This window comes from Aythya marila (genome assembly GCF_965140915.1).
Source record: "Aythya marila genome assembly, chromosome: 4".
NCBI lineage: Eukaryota > Metazoa > Chordata > Aves > Anseriformes > Anatidae > Aythya > Aythya marila.
Window position 1 is genome coordinate 26,588,422 of NC_139045.1, and position 12,367 is coordinate 26,600,788.

Consider the following 12,367-nt stretch of genomic DNA (forward strand, 5'->3'; position numbering starts at 1 on the left):
TGTCCCAGTTCCTCTTCTCAAGCACCTCTCTCTGCTCCTTCTTTCTGCCTCATGCATTATGTACAAAAATCTAGAAGACACTGGCGAGTTAATCTTGACCAGCTGTGAGTTGTTCACTCAGCTGCTCTCACTCCCCCTTATCAACAGGAGAGGAGTGAAAATTGGATGGAAAAGCAAAGGTCAAGACAGACAGAGTGTCTGCTTACCAGTTACCATTACAGACAAAACAGACTCAACCTGAGAAAAAGTAATGTAATTTATCATCAATTTAAGATTTGGCTAGTGGAAAACAACACCCCTCACCTTCCACTCCACCCTTCCTTTTTTTTTTTTTTTTTTTTTTTTTTTTTTTTTTTTTTTTTCCAACTTTACTCTTTTACTCCTGACTCCTCTACCCCTCCTGAGCCCCTGAGTGGTGTATAGGGCACGGTAGTGGTTAAAGCCAGGATATAGCAAAGAAAATGACACTTTCTCTGCCACTCCTCCCTCTTCACACTCTACACATTCTTCAGTGTGAACCCTCTCCATAGGCTGCAGTTTTTCAGGATAAAAGTTGCTCCAGCATGGGCTCTCTATAAGCCACAGTTCTTTCAGGGCATATCCACCTGCTCTAGCATAGGGTTGTCTGTGGGTAGAGCTAGTCTTGGTGTTTGTACTAGTGCTTGCTTTTTTTTTTTTTTTTTGTTTTTTTTTTTTGTTTTGTTTTGTTTTGTTTTTTGTTTTGTTTTTATTCCTCACTCTGTGTGGAGTTTTTGCCCTTTCTTAAGCATATTTTCAGAGAGGTGGCACCGACTTCCTAGGAAATTAATGTCTGTTCTGCCTTTCTGTAGGGTGAGAAGCAGAAGATCTAAAATACACTTTTCTCAACCAAAATGCATCATCCAAATGGTTTCAAACCTGTTGATAAATGATTTCCCATATAATTTGGGCAAGGAAATATTACCAATTATGTACCTACATTTCTTACCTACAAAAGAAAAAAAGTACGCTCAGGAGAAGGAGCCGGGGCTTATCTTGCCAAGCTAAACAGCGTAATTATGACATTACAGTAGCACGTCTCCAGTGCTCCAGTGTACTGAAAATGAAAATTTTCTCCTGTGTTCCTGTTTTTTTTTTTTTGTGTGGACGGGTCTCAAAGGAAATGTGAGGTGTAGAAAAGACCTTTAACCCATTTTTATGGCAAGTGTTACGTGTCAGCTGTCTTCCAGGGAGGCTGTCCCAAAATTGCCTGAATCGAGAAGGAGACTACTTATGCATGTGTAACTGAAAGGGTTTTCTGTGCTGTATTCTGGGTGAGCATCTGACCTAAAGGCAGCCTGGGCTTCCTGCCTCGTGCCCAGACAATCTGATGCACAGATTCCAATTTCTGAAATGTTTTCTTCAGCAGTGCCTAGGTACCCAAGTTCTCTCATGAATTGAGGCTTCACTATTTTAAGTGTTGGATTAGGGATCTAGTGCTGCTCCTGCTAAAAGAGTTCTTTATGTGGAATTTCCTACTGGTAGAAGAGTAGATTGTGGTGACTAAGGGGTGAGAAACAGGAATTAGTATGTTCTGCACTGTACTTTGCAAAGCTTATAAACAATTTTCATAAGTAACACGGTAACAGCTCTTGCACCCTTATCCAAAGCTGCTAGGATCTGAGAAGCCTAATTTTGCTGCAAGCTGAAGTAGTGAGATATGAATACTGCTTCGCAGTGCTGTGTTCAAGGACACAAATTTCCGGCACCTCAGAAACGAAAGGAGAAACTAGCAGTGGGGACACTTAGAGAACAGAAACTGAAAGCAGATGGGATGGGCGGTGGCAGTGCCTTAAAAGAGGTGTGCCAGTAGGTGCAGTGGTGAGCAGGGCTCTGCTGCATATCCCAGCCCAGCAGGGCTGTCGGCTGTCTTAGAGGCTGCATGTAGGGTCACAGCTGGGGCAGGAGGTAAGGCTGGGTCTGGGCTCACAGTTAGTTTTGGGGCTGAGAATGGGACTGGGGCTAGGACTAGGGTTTGGTTTAGTTCTGGAGCAGGGACTGAGTTTAGGCAAGGTGCTGGAGCTGTTGCTGGTGTTTGCATTAGGGTTACAGTTGGAGTTGTGCGTTGGACTAGACGAGATGGTTTGACAGCATATGAGGAACATCAGGGACGAGGCAAAAGAGCAAGGGGAGGGTGTCTGAGCCAGCCAGTTGCTCCTGCCTGCACCATGGCCCCAGACACCTTGGGTGGCATATTTGGGGGGTTAATCATAATCCCTGCTATCATGCAAAGCATAAACCAAATATGTAATGGTCTTGATAGTCTTTGGTAAATTTTAGCAATGACAAAAGCTGATGTTTTCCTTATAATTTATAAAAAAAAAAAAAAAAATTATTTAAAAGCAAAAATGTACCATGGGAATGCTCACAAAATGCTTTCTGATTTTTCCTCAAGTTTTATTCCAGTCTGAATATGTAGTAGATAATTTAGTGGTTCAAGCCACAGAGCATGCCATATTTCCTGAAATTTGTCTCTTGATTACTTAGTTTTCTTTTTTGGATACAGAATCAAGATCTGTGATGGATTCTGCAGAAGATCATTTCAAGAAGGTTGTTCGTGACACCACAAATGGAAGTACGAGTAAGGATGATAGTGATGATATGGATAGTGACGTTATCGACAGTGAGGAAATAGGCTTCATTTCAACAAAGAAAAACAAAGAGGGTGGGAGTACAAGTGACCATGATGAGGGGGATGAGACCAGTGACAAGGCAGAAGCAGCTGTTGTGCAGATGCTTAAAGAAAAGGAAGACAGAGAAAAAGAAGTTGAAGACCCAGATTATGGTAAAGTTTATAATATCCTGACCACTGAAGAAGTGGCACAGAAGGAATCACAAACTGAAGGCGAAGATTTCAGAGTTCTTCAGAATGAGTGGGATTCCAAAAGCCCTGGTGAGGAGCTGCTGTCATCTTATTTTTTTGTCCAAGTATTTTATTGCAGAGTCTGACCTTTTGATTCTTTTATAATTAACCAGTGGGTTATGGTTTTATCAATAAGTGTATGTGTGGTTCTTTTAGAAATAAGAAAGCATCTTGAATTTCTGAAGATTTTGAAGCTACACGTTTGGCCGTCCCTATCAAGAGCTCGGTAAGTACAGCAGGGTTCACTGAAAGAAATAGAATAAAAGGTAGCAAAAACAGTTTCTATGAACCAAATGCACATCAAAGGGTATTATTTTTTAGTGCAGCTATATTCTTGTCACCTAGGCTTGTGGAATACCTGGAGACATAAGCATATTTAGGATTTAGTATTTCCCCAAGAACATGAAGTTTGCAGTTCTCTCTTGGGCAGTATTTCTCATAGAACAAACCCCAGCTTCTACGTAAGTGCAGAAATGAATGAAGGGTGTCATGCGATAGAAACCTCAGATGCTAAAAAAGTATTGAGAATTGTAAAGGAGACTATTGCTTATACATCCAGTAACTGAAAGGATTACAAGCTATTTGGCTCTGAACTTAGATCTGAGAAAGATGGCTTTCTATTGATTTAATTCATATATTTAATGTATAGTTGATTTAATTAATAAAAACATTTATTAAGCAAGTTATTTTATAAACTATCAGAAAACAAAACAAGCTTCTCTGTCTCATGTTCCCAACTGTCTTGGAGTAACATTATGTACACACTACTTTTTTTTTCAGGTATGTCAGTTTGTTAAAAGACTTCGTTGAGTCTGAATTCTTTGTGATAGATGGGGATTCCTTAATTCTTATGTTGTTAAATGAGGAAGTACAGTATCTAAACTTATTCTACCTAATTGAATGCTTCTTGCAAGACTTCACTCAAAGAGGAGCAAAATATATTGTTGTTTTCTTCAAGGTAATGAACAACTAACATTATTTGTTTTTTTGTTTACACTGTTACACCTTTAAAAGCAAATGCTTGATTCTAATCAGATTCAGGAAACTTCAGTATGTCAACAAATAAGGAGATTTGTGACATTCACCTTCTCTGGAAAAGTTTTAGAAATTCAGTAGCATTATAACTCATACAATTTTTTGCTGCACAACTTGCCATTAAATGTACAAAAAATGGCAGGTACCTATATTGACCTGTAGGAGATTTTAACCATGATTTTCTTGATTCATTCAAAGCTGGAATCCTACGAAGTTATTTATAATTATTTTAATGGCTTTGCATTTTTTTTTCCTGACATGAAAAAACCTTTGGAAAGAGGGAAAGCTCTCTAGAAACCAAAAAAAGTAGATCTGCGATGAAGCATACAGGGAAAAATAAAACTGGGTAGTAATCATACTTTGCAAATGTGGTATACTTTTAACAAATAGTCAAATTAGATTTTAACAAGACATCTTAATTGTTAATTTCTCAGCGTTTGAGGTCTGATCATACTACCTCAGTGTTTTTTTTTTTTTTTTTTTTTTTTTTGACATAGTTTTACATTTATTTACATACCTATATATATTGTATGCCTATATATAGCCAGCTATATCAATTGCATTTATATACCTGAAAATAATTTTTGGTTGAATTTGCTTGACTTGACTAGAGCAAAATTGCTAACAATGTACAAAGGAATTGCAATGATGTGATATAAAATAACATGATGTTCAGAAACTCTGTAAATAGAATTCAAATATATAAATACTATACTTGCATAGTATTTATGCAGTCTGAATTTGAATACGACTTGCTGGAATGTAACTGAATACTTTCATTGTTCTCATTTGCTACAGGATGCAGAGCAGATGTACTTTCCCTATCCTCATTTTCTTTTCTTACGTACTGCATTAATAGAACACCTGAAGCACAACACACGCACTACTGTTCATACAGAATTTTCCAATTGTTTATCACCAGCATGGGAGATTTTCCTGAAGAAAAGCTATCCTTATTTCATCATTGTATCTGACATAGGATTGACCTCTCTCCAAACCAACTATTTGACTATTTTTATTGCTCATTCATTGTCAAAGAAAATCACTATTGTACTTGCTTCAGGACAGGAATGTGATACTCTTAGAGTTTATGGGTATCATCTTCAGAGTATGGGGAAACACAGGTTATTTTTTCAAAAGGTAAATTTCACAACTTCTTTTTGGTTTTCAAACAACTTCTTTTTGGTGTTAGTTCTACTTAGTGGATTTAATTAAAATATCTGTGTGAATATTATATATATATATATGTTATACATAATATATATATATATATATAAAACATACATATGTAATATATATATGTTATATATATTAAAATCATAAGACACTGATACATGGCTCATCTGATGATGCTCCAAGAAACATATCTGATGGTCTAAGAAACATGTAGATGTAGAACTTAGTAGTGTGGTTTAGTGGTGGATGGTCAGTACTAGGTTAGAGGTTGGACTAGATGGTCTTAGAGGTCTTTTCCTACCTGAATGATTCTATGATTCATCCAATGATCTTGAAAGTTTTAACAGGAAAATACTGTGATTGGTACACATTTTTAAGCCTTAATTGACTTTTAATTTAGTGCAGTAGACTGGCGTTTAAAGGAGTTTAATTTAGAATAAATGTTTATTGGATGCTGAGGTGTTTTTTTGGTGGGTCTGTGTATATGTGTGTGTGTGTAGATATATACATATGTATATGAGAATGGTTTCTGTCAGTGTCTGTGGCTAGTAGTCCCTGAGGCATTTTATTTGTTGACTTTTGCATATGATTTGCCTTCTGCACTTCTTAGTATGAAAAAGATCTGCGATGTGTCTGTGAAGCCATAGTCAGGTACAAAGCACCATCCCTGTGTCTGTATGGACATCTCAAGCTAAGCCTGAAAAGTGTACAAGAAGAGGTAATTTTACCCCTTGCATCCTTTTCTGTTTTCTTCTCAGATCAACTGTCTCTCTCTATTCCTTTAACTGAAACTCTGTCCTAGCCAGAACTGGGGGCTCTTTCACTTATCCTGAAGTGACACCCTGAGAACAGGGAGGTTCCCTCTGTGCCCACTCTTCACAGCAGCTTGAAGCTTGCTCTTCCTTTGAGGTTCATTTATGTAAGTTCATTAAAGTAGGATGCTCCACCTGGAGGCTGGTGGGATCTATTGTGTCAGATATTTTCACCTTAGTGACTGCTTTTGTCTTGTAGAAGATGGGAACTAGCTTATTCTTTAATCTTGTTCTACAAAACTGTAACCTGAAAAAAAAATAAGTGTTCACATGGAATCATTATCACCTTTAGTGCATAACATGCAATAATATACCCGTACCAGTTTCCTGAGCATGTTGTGACTCCATGTCTGCTTCCGCTGAGAATGATAGGAGCTGTTGGCTTCCTTGGACTTTAAAGGGATTGGTGCTGGTCCAGCAAGCTGAATTTTCGGTCCAGATAAAAATGCTGCTGCTCGTAAAGCATTTTAAAGTCAGTAGAAACACAGCTGCCTGGCAGCTGCTGCTGCTATTTCGTTTTATTATAATTATCTTTCCAGAGGCCAGCTCAGTAATGAGATACACTGGGAGCAGGAACCCTTCACTGCACAGTGAGGGCAGGCAGCTGCTCCCTGCAGTTGGGTGGCCATGGAGGCTCCCTCAGGGGTGGTGGGTCAGTGCCCCACAGCCAGGGCCCATCCCAGTGCCCAAGCCAGGAGCCGGGTAGCTCCAGGCCCAGGCATCGGGCTTCCCTCTGGGGAAAGGGACAGGCTGAGGCTGGGCCAGGATGTGGGTCTTTGAGGCTTTGGGGACCTGGAGACAGGCCCTGCCACCCTGCTGTGCTGTTGCTGGGATAGGGACTGACAGCCCATGGGGACCTGGGTTCTGAGCAGGGTACGGGGAGGCCCAGAGGCAGTCAGGGCTGGCTGTTGGTGCCCCTCATGAACCCGGCCCTAGGGAGGCTATATTTACTAATGACTATACACACTTTTACTTTTGAGTTTCCAAATCTTTTTTTTTTTTTTTTTTTTTTTTTTTTTTTTTTTTTTTTTTTTTTTTTTTTCCCATTCTGTGATGTTACTCTTTAAGGAATAAAACATGTCCTTCATTTGGTAACTGTTATTATAGCAGTAATTTGTGCTATTAATAATGTTGTGATTGCAGGTTTGCCGGACTATCCCTCTGTTGAAACAGCTGTGGCCTGAAGGATCTGACATTCGGCGTGTAGTCTGTGTTCTTGCTTGTGCAGTGGGGTTAAAAATATACAGTGATATGCTGACAAATGCACATGCTTCCATGGGAACAAAGACAGAGAAATCAGAAAAAGTAAGAATGCTATATATCTTTTCAGCACAGTGACTTTAAACATTTTGCTAACAGAAGAGATGCTTCTTCCAGATCCCAAGCTGAAGAGAGGGTCAGATGCTTCATTTGATTTCACCTGTAAAGGGACTGGTTCAGATAATTTGTGGGGCCACAGATTCTCCAAAGTAGTGTGGTGTGTCTGAGTGGCACTATCATCCCTGCAGCAGTCGCTGTTCCTGGGGAAAGTTTCTTCTTACAAGTGACTAGTTCCATGGGAAGTTTTACCTTAGAAGATTGTTATACTCTTTATTTTTCTTTTCCTTATCCTATGGCTTTACAGTAGAATACACTTTTCCTCAAATTAGCAAGACGGGGTTCCTTCTAGATGAAGAGAGTCATGATATAATTTTTGTGACTGTTCTACAAGTCTTTTATTTACCTCAAGTTAACACAGAATCAGTATATCAGTAACTTTTGTAGAAAGGCACAGGAAACTATTTTTAAGATTTCTTGATTTTTAAGTCATATTCTTTTCAGAAAAGAGATTTTTTACAGTATAAGTGATCTGCAGCTACCAGCACTACAAGAGAGTTCATTTTGAAATGTGTGCACAGAAGTAATTACAATGCACAAATTATTTAAATAAATCATAATTATTAGCTGCTTTAACAAAGTGAAAATCACAGAATTATGTAGAGGTTAACACAATATTTTACTGAAGGATGTGATCAACTTTTCTTCTGTCATCTCTCAACAGGGAAGAAGTAAACCACTATCTCCAGAAGCAGCAGCTGACCTCTGTAGAATGCAATGTCTTACAGTGGTTTTTCTTCTTCATATGCCTCTTTCTCAGAGAGCTCAGATTAGGGTTATGAAATCCTGCTGGACTAAGCAAGTTTTACCAATAATGAAAATGGTGTGTATAACACTGTCTTACTTCTGTCATCTGGTACAATTATCATTTCAGTTTTAGTTTTTCTTGGTGAATTGCTTTAGTAGTCTCAGATCAAAGAATCGAGTGTACTTGGTGGAAAGAAACTTCATCTGGTTCTGGAATCATGTGAGCCAAAAATCAGTGGGACTAAGAGAATGTTTGGGGTAATATCTCTGTATAGTTGACCTATTTTTAGGCTTTTACCTAATTTTAGGCCAATGTCAGTATTAGGATTCTGGGCTTAGATGGACCTTGTGGTCTTATCCAGTATGGGAAGTCTGATGCCAGACCTTCGTATTATTTGAAGTCAATTATTGCAGTGAAGAAGATCTAGAAGTGTGCTACTTAACTGTTTCGTGATCACAGAGAAATAACAGCATGCTGATTTTCATGCCTATAAAAACTGAGGTAGTTAACCTTATTCTGGAGATGCTTTGGTCCCTCCACATGAAAAGGTGCTGCATGAGAATTAATTGTTTGCTCTGTTTTAACAGCAACAGTTGTGTGCGCATTTTGTTCTGAAAGAGCTAAGTGATAAAAATGATTGGAAACTGGATTTAACATATCTACCTGACCTAAATGATGAGTCACTGCTCAAAAATCTTGCACATTACTATCAGATTGAATACACTGAAGGTATTTGTCTTTGTTGAGCACTTTGCTTTCTTACATTTCTAGTTTTATTAAGCTGCAGAGTAAAAATGAGAATTTGTGTACAAGCATAAATCAACTTGTATTGATTTATTACTTGTATAATAATTTTGTCGAACAATAGGGATTTTTTTTCACATGCAAGTCTAGAAAATCACACACTCAACTGTCTCTCACCAGTAGTCATTCACAATACTTTACCATGTCATATCTTTGATATACTTATGAAGAGGAAGCATAGGTAGTACGAGCTCTGGGTCACTGTTATTGGGTATTCTCAACTGTTTGGTTTTTAGCCCATTTTCTATCCAATTCATTTTGTCTTAGTTCAGCATAGTCAGAATGGAGACTAGATTCTATCCCTAATATCACTGACATCAGAGATCTATGTGGTTTTTTTTTTTTTTTTGACATATTTTTATTTTAGATTGAGATAAAATTGGTTCAGACAAAATCTGATATTATCTTGTAAACACATGAAGTTGAGAGCTGGAACTTCAAGAACATCATTGTATATGTTAAGATTCAAAGGAAAGCTACAAAAGCTGACAGAGCAAGAGAGTATGGAAAATGATTTATACCAAAATTTATTTCAGAGTAATTCTGTTCACCTGACATCCTGTGGTGAGCACTGGCAGCTGGTCTGTCTGATAGTAAAATACAACTTTTTCTGTATAAATCAAGTCACAAGATGTCCTGTAGAGAAGTGTCGAGATTTTTTTAAACAAAATATAAATTAGAAATAGGAGACAGATTTTTTTTTAATGATTCTTATTGTTTATTAGGCACCAAAATAAAATACTGAATTAAAGATCTTACCCTGAAGAAGGTGAAGGTGAGAGAAACCCTTCTGTAGCTGTGGAATTTGAACTTCCACAGACAGTATAAGTCTGGTATTCTTTACAAAATAAATTTTGTCAGCATAATTAGTAATTTATACCCTGGACTACTAAACACTGAATGTATGGCAGCATATCCTAATTTATTCCAATGTCCAGAGACCTTGTGTAGGATTGAGCTCTTTGTGTCTGATGCTGCATAGGTGAATAGGTAGGTTCTGTTCAAGGAAGCTGTAATCATAAAGCTCCTAATTCCCCCCCCCCCTTTTTTTTTTTCTTTTGTGCAGGATTAGAATTCCAAAAGGAACTGGGGAAAGAAATGGAGGATGAATATCTAAGTTTATGGGATGCTGTAACCAAATTGACTGTGAAATATGGTTTTGGAGATGCTTTCCCAATACGAACTACTTCCCAAGTGTTCCTTGATCAGGAACAGACATCATCTAGAGGTATTGACAACCCCAAGAATTAGAGTTAGAAGCATGGTCTTCATTACTGTCACAAAATGTTTTGAGAGTAGTGATCTGATTTTTATCCTGGTCACAAATCTAATCCATGCTTCAGTTGCGCCAGGGGAGTTTTAGGTTGGATCTTAGGAAGAACTTCTTTACCAAAAGGGTTGTTAGACATTGGAACAGGCTGCCCAGGGAAGTGGTGGAGTCACCATCCCTGGAAGTCTTCAAAAGACGTTTAGATGTAGAGCTTAGGGATATGGTTTAGTGGGGACTGTTAGCGTTAGGTCAGAGGTTGGACTGGATGATTTTGATGTCTCTTCCAACCGAGAAATTCTGTGATTCTGTGTGATTCTGTGATTTATACTCTCCTTCCTTTCAACCCACTAGTGTCTGACATTTCTTGAGAACCTATTTTGTTACATGTGTTTTGCTTAAAATATTCTAAACTTTATTAAGAAGGGGCAGTTTGCAAGAAATTAGTTAAGAATGGGAGCATAATTCTACTTAATTATACGGTGTTTTTCAGCTAGTATCAACAGATGTCAAGCGGGCAAAGTGGGCTCTAGTGGACTTCTTTGTTACTATATAGGCTATTAAGGCACCTTCTAGCACAGTACTGCTACTGCTTACTTCTGTAAGTAGTGCAGGAAATATGTGCCTGTGAGATGGAGTAGGTTGTAGCATTCATAGAAGTAATGTAGGTGTCTAAAATAGATTGTAAGATTACCTACTCAGAAGAAAAATTATCTGCTTTGTTCCTCTTCTTCCTGTGCTTGAGAAGAAAAAGGAACAGAGGAACTGGTGAACTGCTGCTTCTTTTTTTGCATATTTTACATTAAAAATGAATTTCCAGTAAATAACTTGACAGAATTTTAAGTATACGATGAAATCATACATATTTTTAATCAACCCTGTTTTTTTCTTTTCTTTTTTTTTTTTTTTTTTTTTTAATGCTGTACAGTGTATGAAGACAAAATTCCTGCTGTAGGACTATTCCCAGTGAAATCTGATCTTGTTCAAGAGTATGCTGGAGATATTTTGAAAGACCTACCTGTTTTAGATGAGTATGTACTTAGAGTTTTATTAAGATGTTATAAGACTATGGGTTTGTTTACTACTGCCCTGTTGTTTACAACCATATTATGCTCAATTTGTGTGAGTTTAGAAATGCTTTTGCTGTGACTAGGGAAGGTTTCACATTTATGTGTACTGATAAAATACTCTGTAAATATTATCAGAAAATTCTGAAGAGGAATGCGTAAGAGTCAGTATCTTATTTTCTCATTCAATTATTTGTTTGTATTAGTCTTCGGTGATTCTTATTCTATGTTCTGAAACAATTATTCTGAATGCACAATTTGTAATTGAAAGGCCTCATCTTAAATTACAAAGCTCAGGTTGATTTCAGGAAAAGGAAAATACTGAGTAACAGTACTGAATAAAAGTTGAGAATAGATTATTATTTTTTTTTTTTTACATTTGCCCTGCTTGTGAAGGTGGGTTGTGTGCTGGACAATGATTACTTTTAGCCATTTTGGGAAAACAAAGACTCATCTTTTAAAGGATATTTCTGTGAGTTATGTAGTCACATTGCGTTCTATGATTGAACTATATGAAAGTGGGAAAACGCATTTTTAATTTATTATTTTTTTTTTCTGAAAAGCTGAGGCTATCTTGACAAACTATATTTGGAGTAAAATTAATCCCTACATTGGTTGTCTGCCAACGTAAAGTGTTTTGATAAATATTCAGGTTTTCTTATATGTTTTAAATGTTTTATTAGAGACAACAGAGAACCTTTTTAATTGTTGCTCTGTTTAATGTTTGTATCTTTCAGCAATGATCCTGCAGTTTCTTCACTTACTAAATACAAGGAATTTGATGAGCTTCGTCACTGGCATTCTGGCAGACCATTGACTGAGGAGTATGAACGTGTACACTGCAATGCTGATGGTAAGAAGAGCTAACAAAACCCACTTGTCTTTGTTGGCTAGAAAAATACTGTAAAGGTTAACGTTTTAGAGAAGGACTTCTCAGTTCAGAAACTATTTGCAACTGCGTAAACATTGCCAAAAAAGAGCTATTGCAATAGCTAAATTATACTTGCACATGCTGCAGAAATTCATCAGCTACGTATTGTGTGTTATGCATTAACTTAATAGTTCTAACAAGTATAAGGGAGCATTTCTTGTCAGCTGTTCATGATGCTTTCTGTTGTGCTTGCAAAATGCCTCACAAATCTCTCTCTATATATAAAGTACATGTGCAATTTCATGTTTAAATCTATACTTTGAGTAATG

General features: G+C 37.4%; 1 protein-coding gene across 2 annotated transcripts in view; it reads left to right on the top strand.

Annotated features, from left to right (window-relative positions):
• The first annotated feature begins 1,852 nt into the window (after positions 1 to 1,852).
• DDX60 (DExD/H-box helicase 60) overlaps positions 1,853 to 12,367 on the top strand; it is a 42,919-nt gene continuing 32,404 nt past the window's right edge. For both annotated transcript variants that reach the window (XM_082760236.1, XM_082760237.1), the window contains exons 1-12: positions 1,853 to 1,926; positions 2,525 to 2,911; positions 3,038 to 3,107; positions 3,662 to 3,839; positions 4,715 to 5,056; positions 5,703 to 5,810; positions 7,048 to 7,209; positions 7,946 to 8,104; positions 8,617 to 8,758; positions 9,900 to 10,061; positions 11,029 to 11,131; positions 11,905 to 12,020. In XM_082760236.1, the coding sequence (XP_082616362.1) occupies positions 2,539 to 2,911; positions 3,038 to 3,107; positions 3,662 to 3,839; positions 4,715 to 5,056; positions 5,703 to 5,810; positions 7,048 to 7,209; positions 7,946 to 8,104; positions 8,617 to 8,758; positions 9,900 to 10,061; positions 11,029 to 11,131; positions 11,905 to 12,020 (1,915 nt within the window). In that variant the 5' untranslated portion in view covers positions 1,853 to 1,926; positions 2,525 to 2,538. The remainder of the gene's footprint in view (positions 1,927 to 2,524; positions 2,912 to 3,037; positions 3,108 to 3,661; positions 3,840 to 4,714; positions 5,057 to 5,702; positions 5,811 to 7,047; positions 7,210 to 7,945; positions 8,105 to 8,616; positions 8,759 to 9,899; positions 10,062 to 11,028; positions 11,132 to 11,904; positions 12,021 to 12,367) is intronic.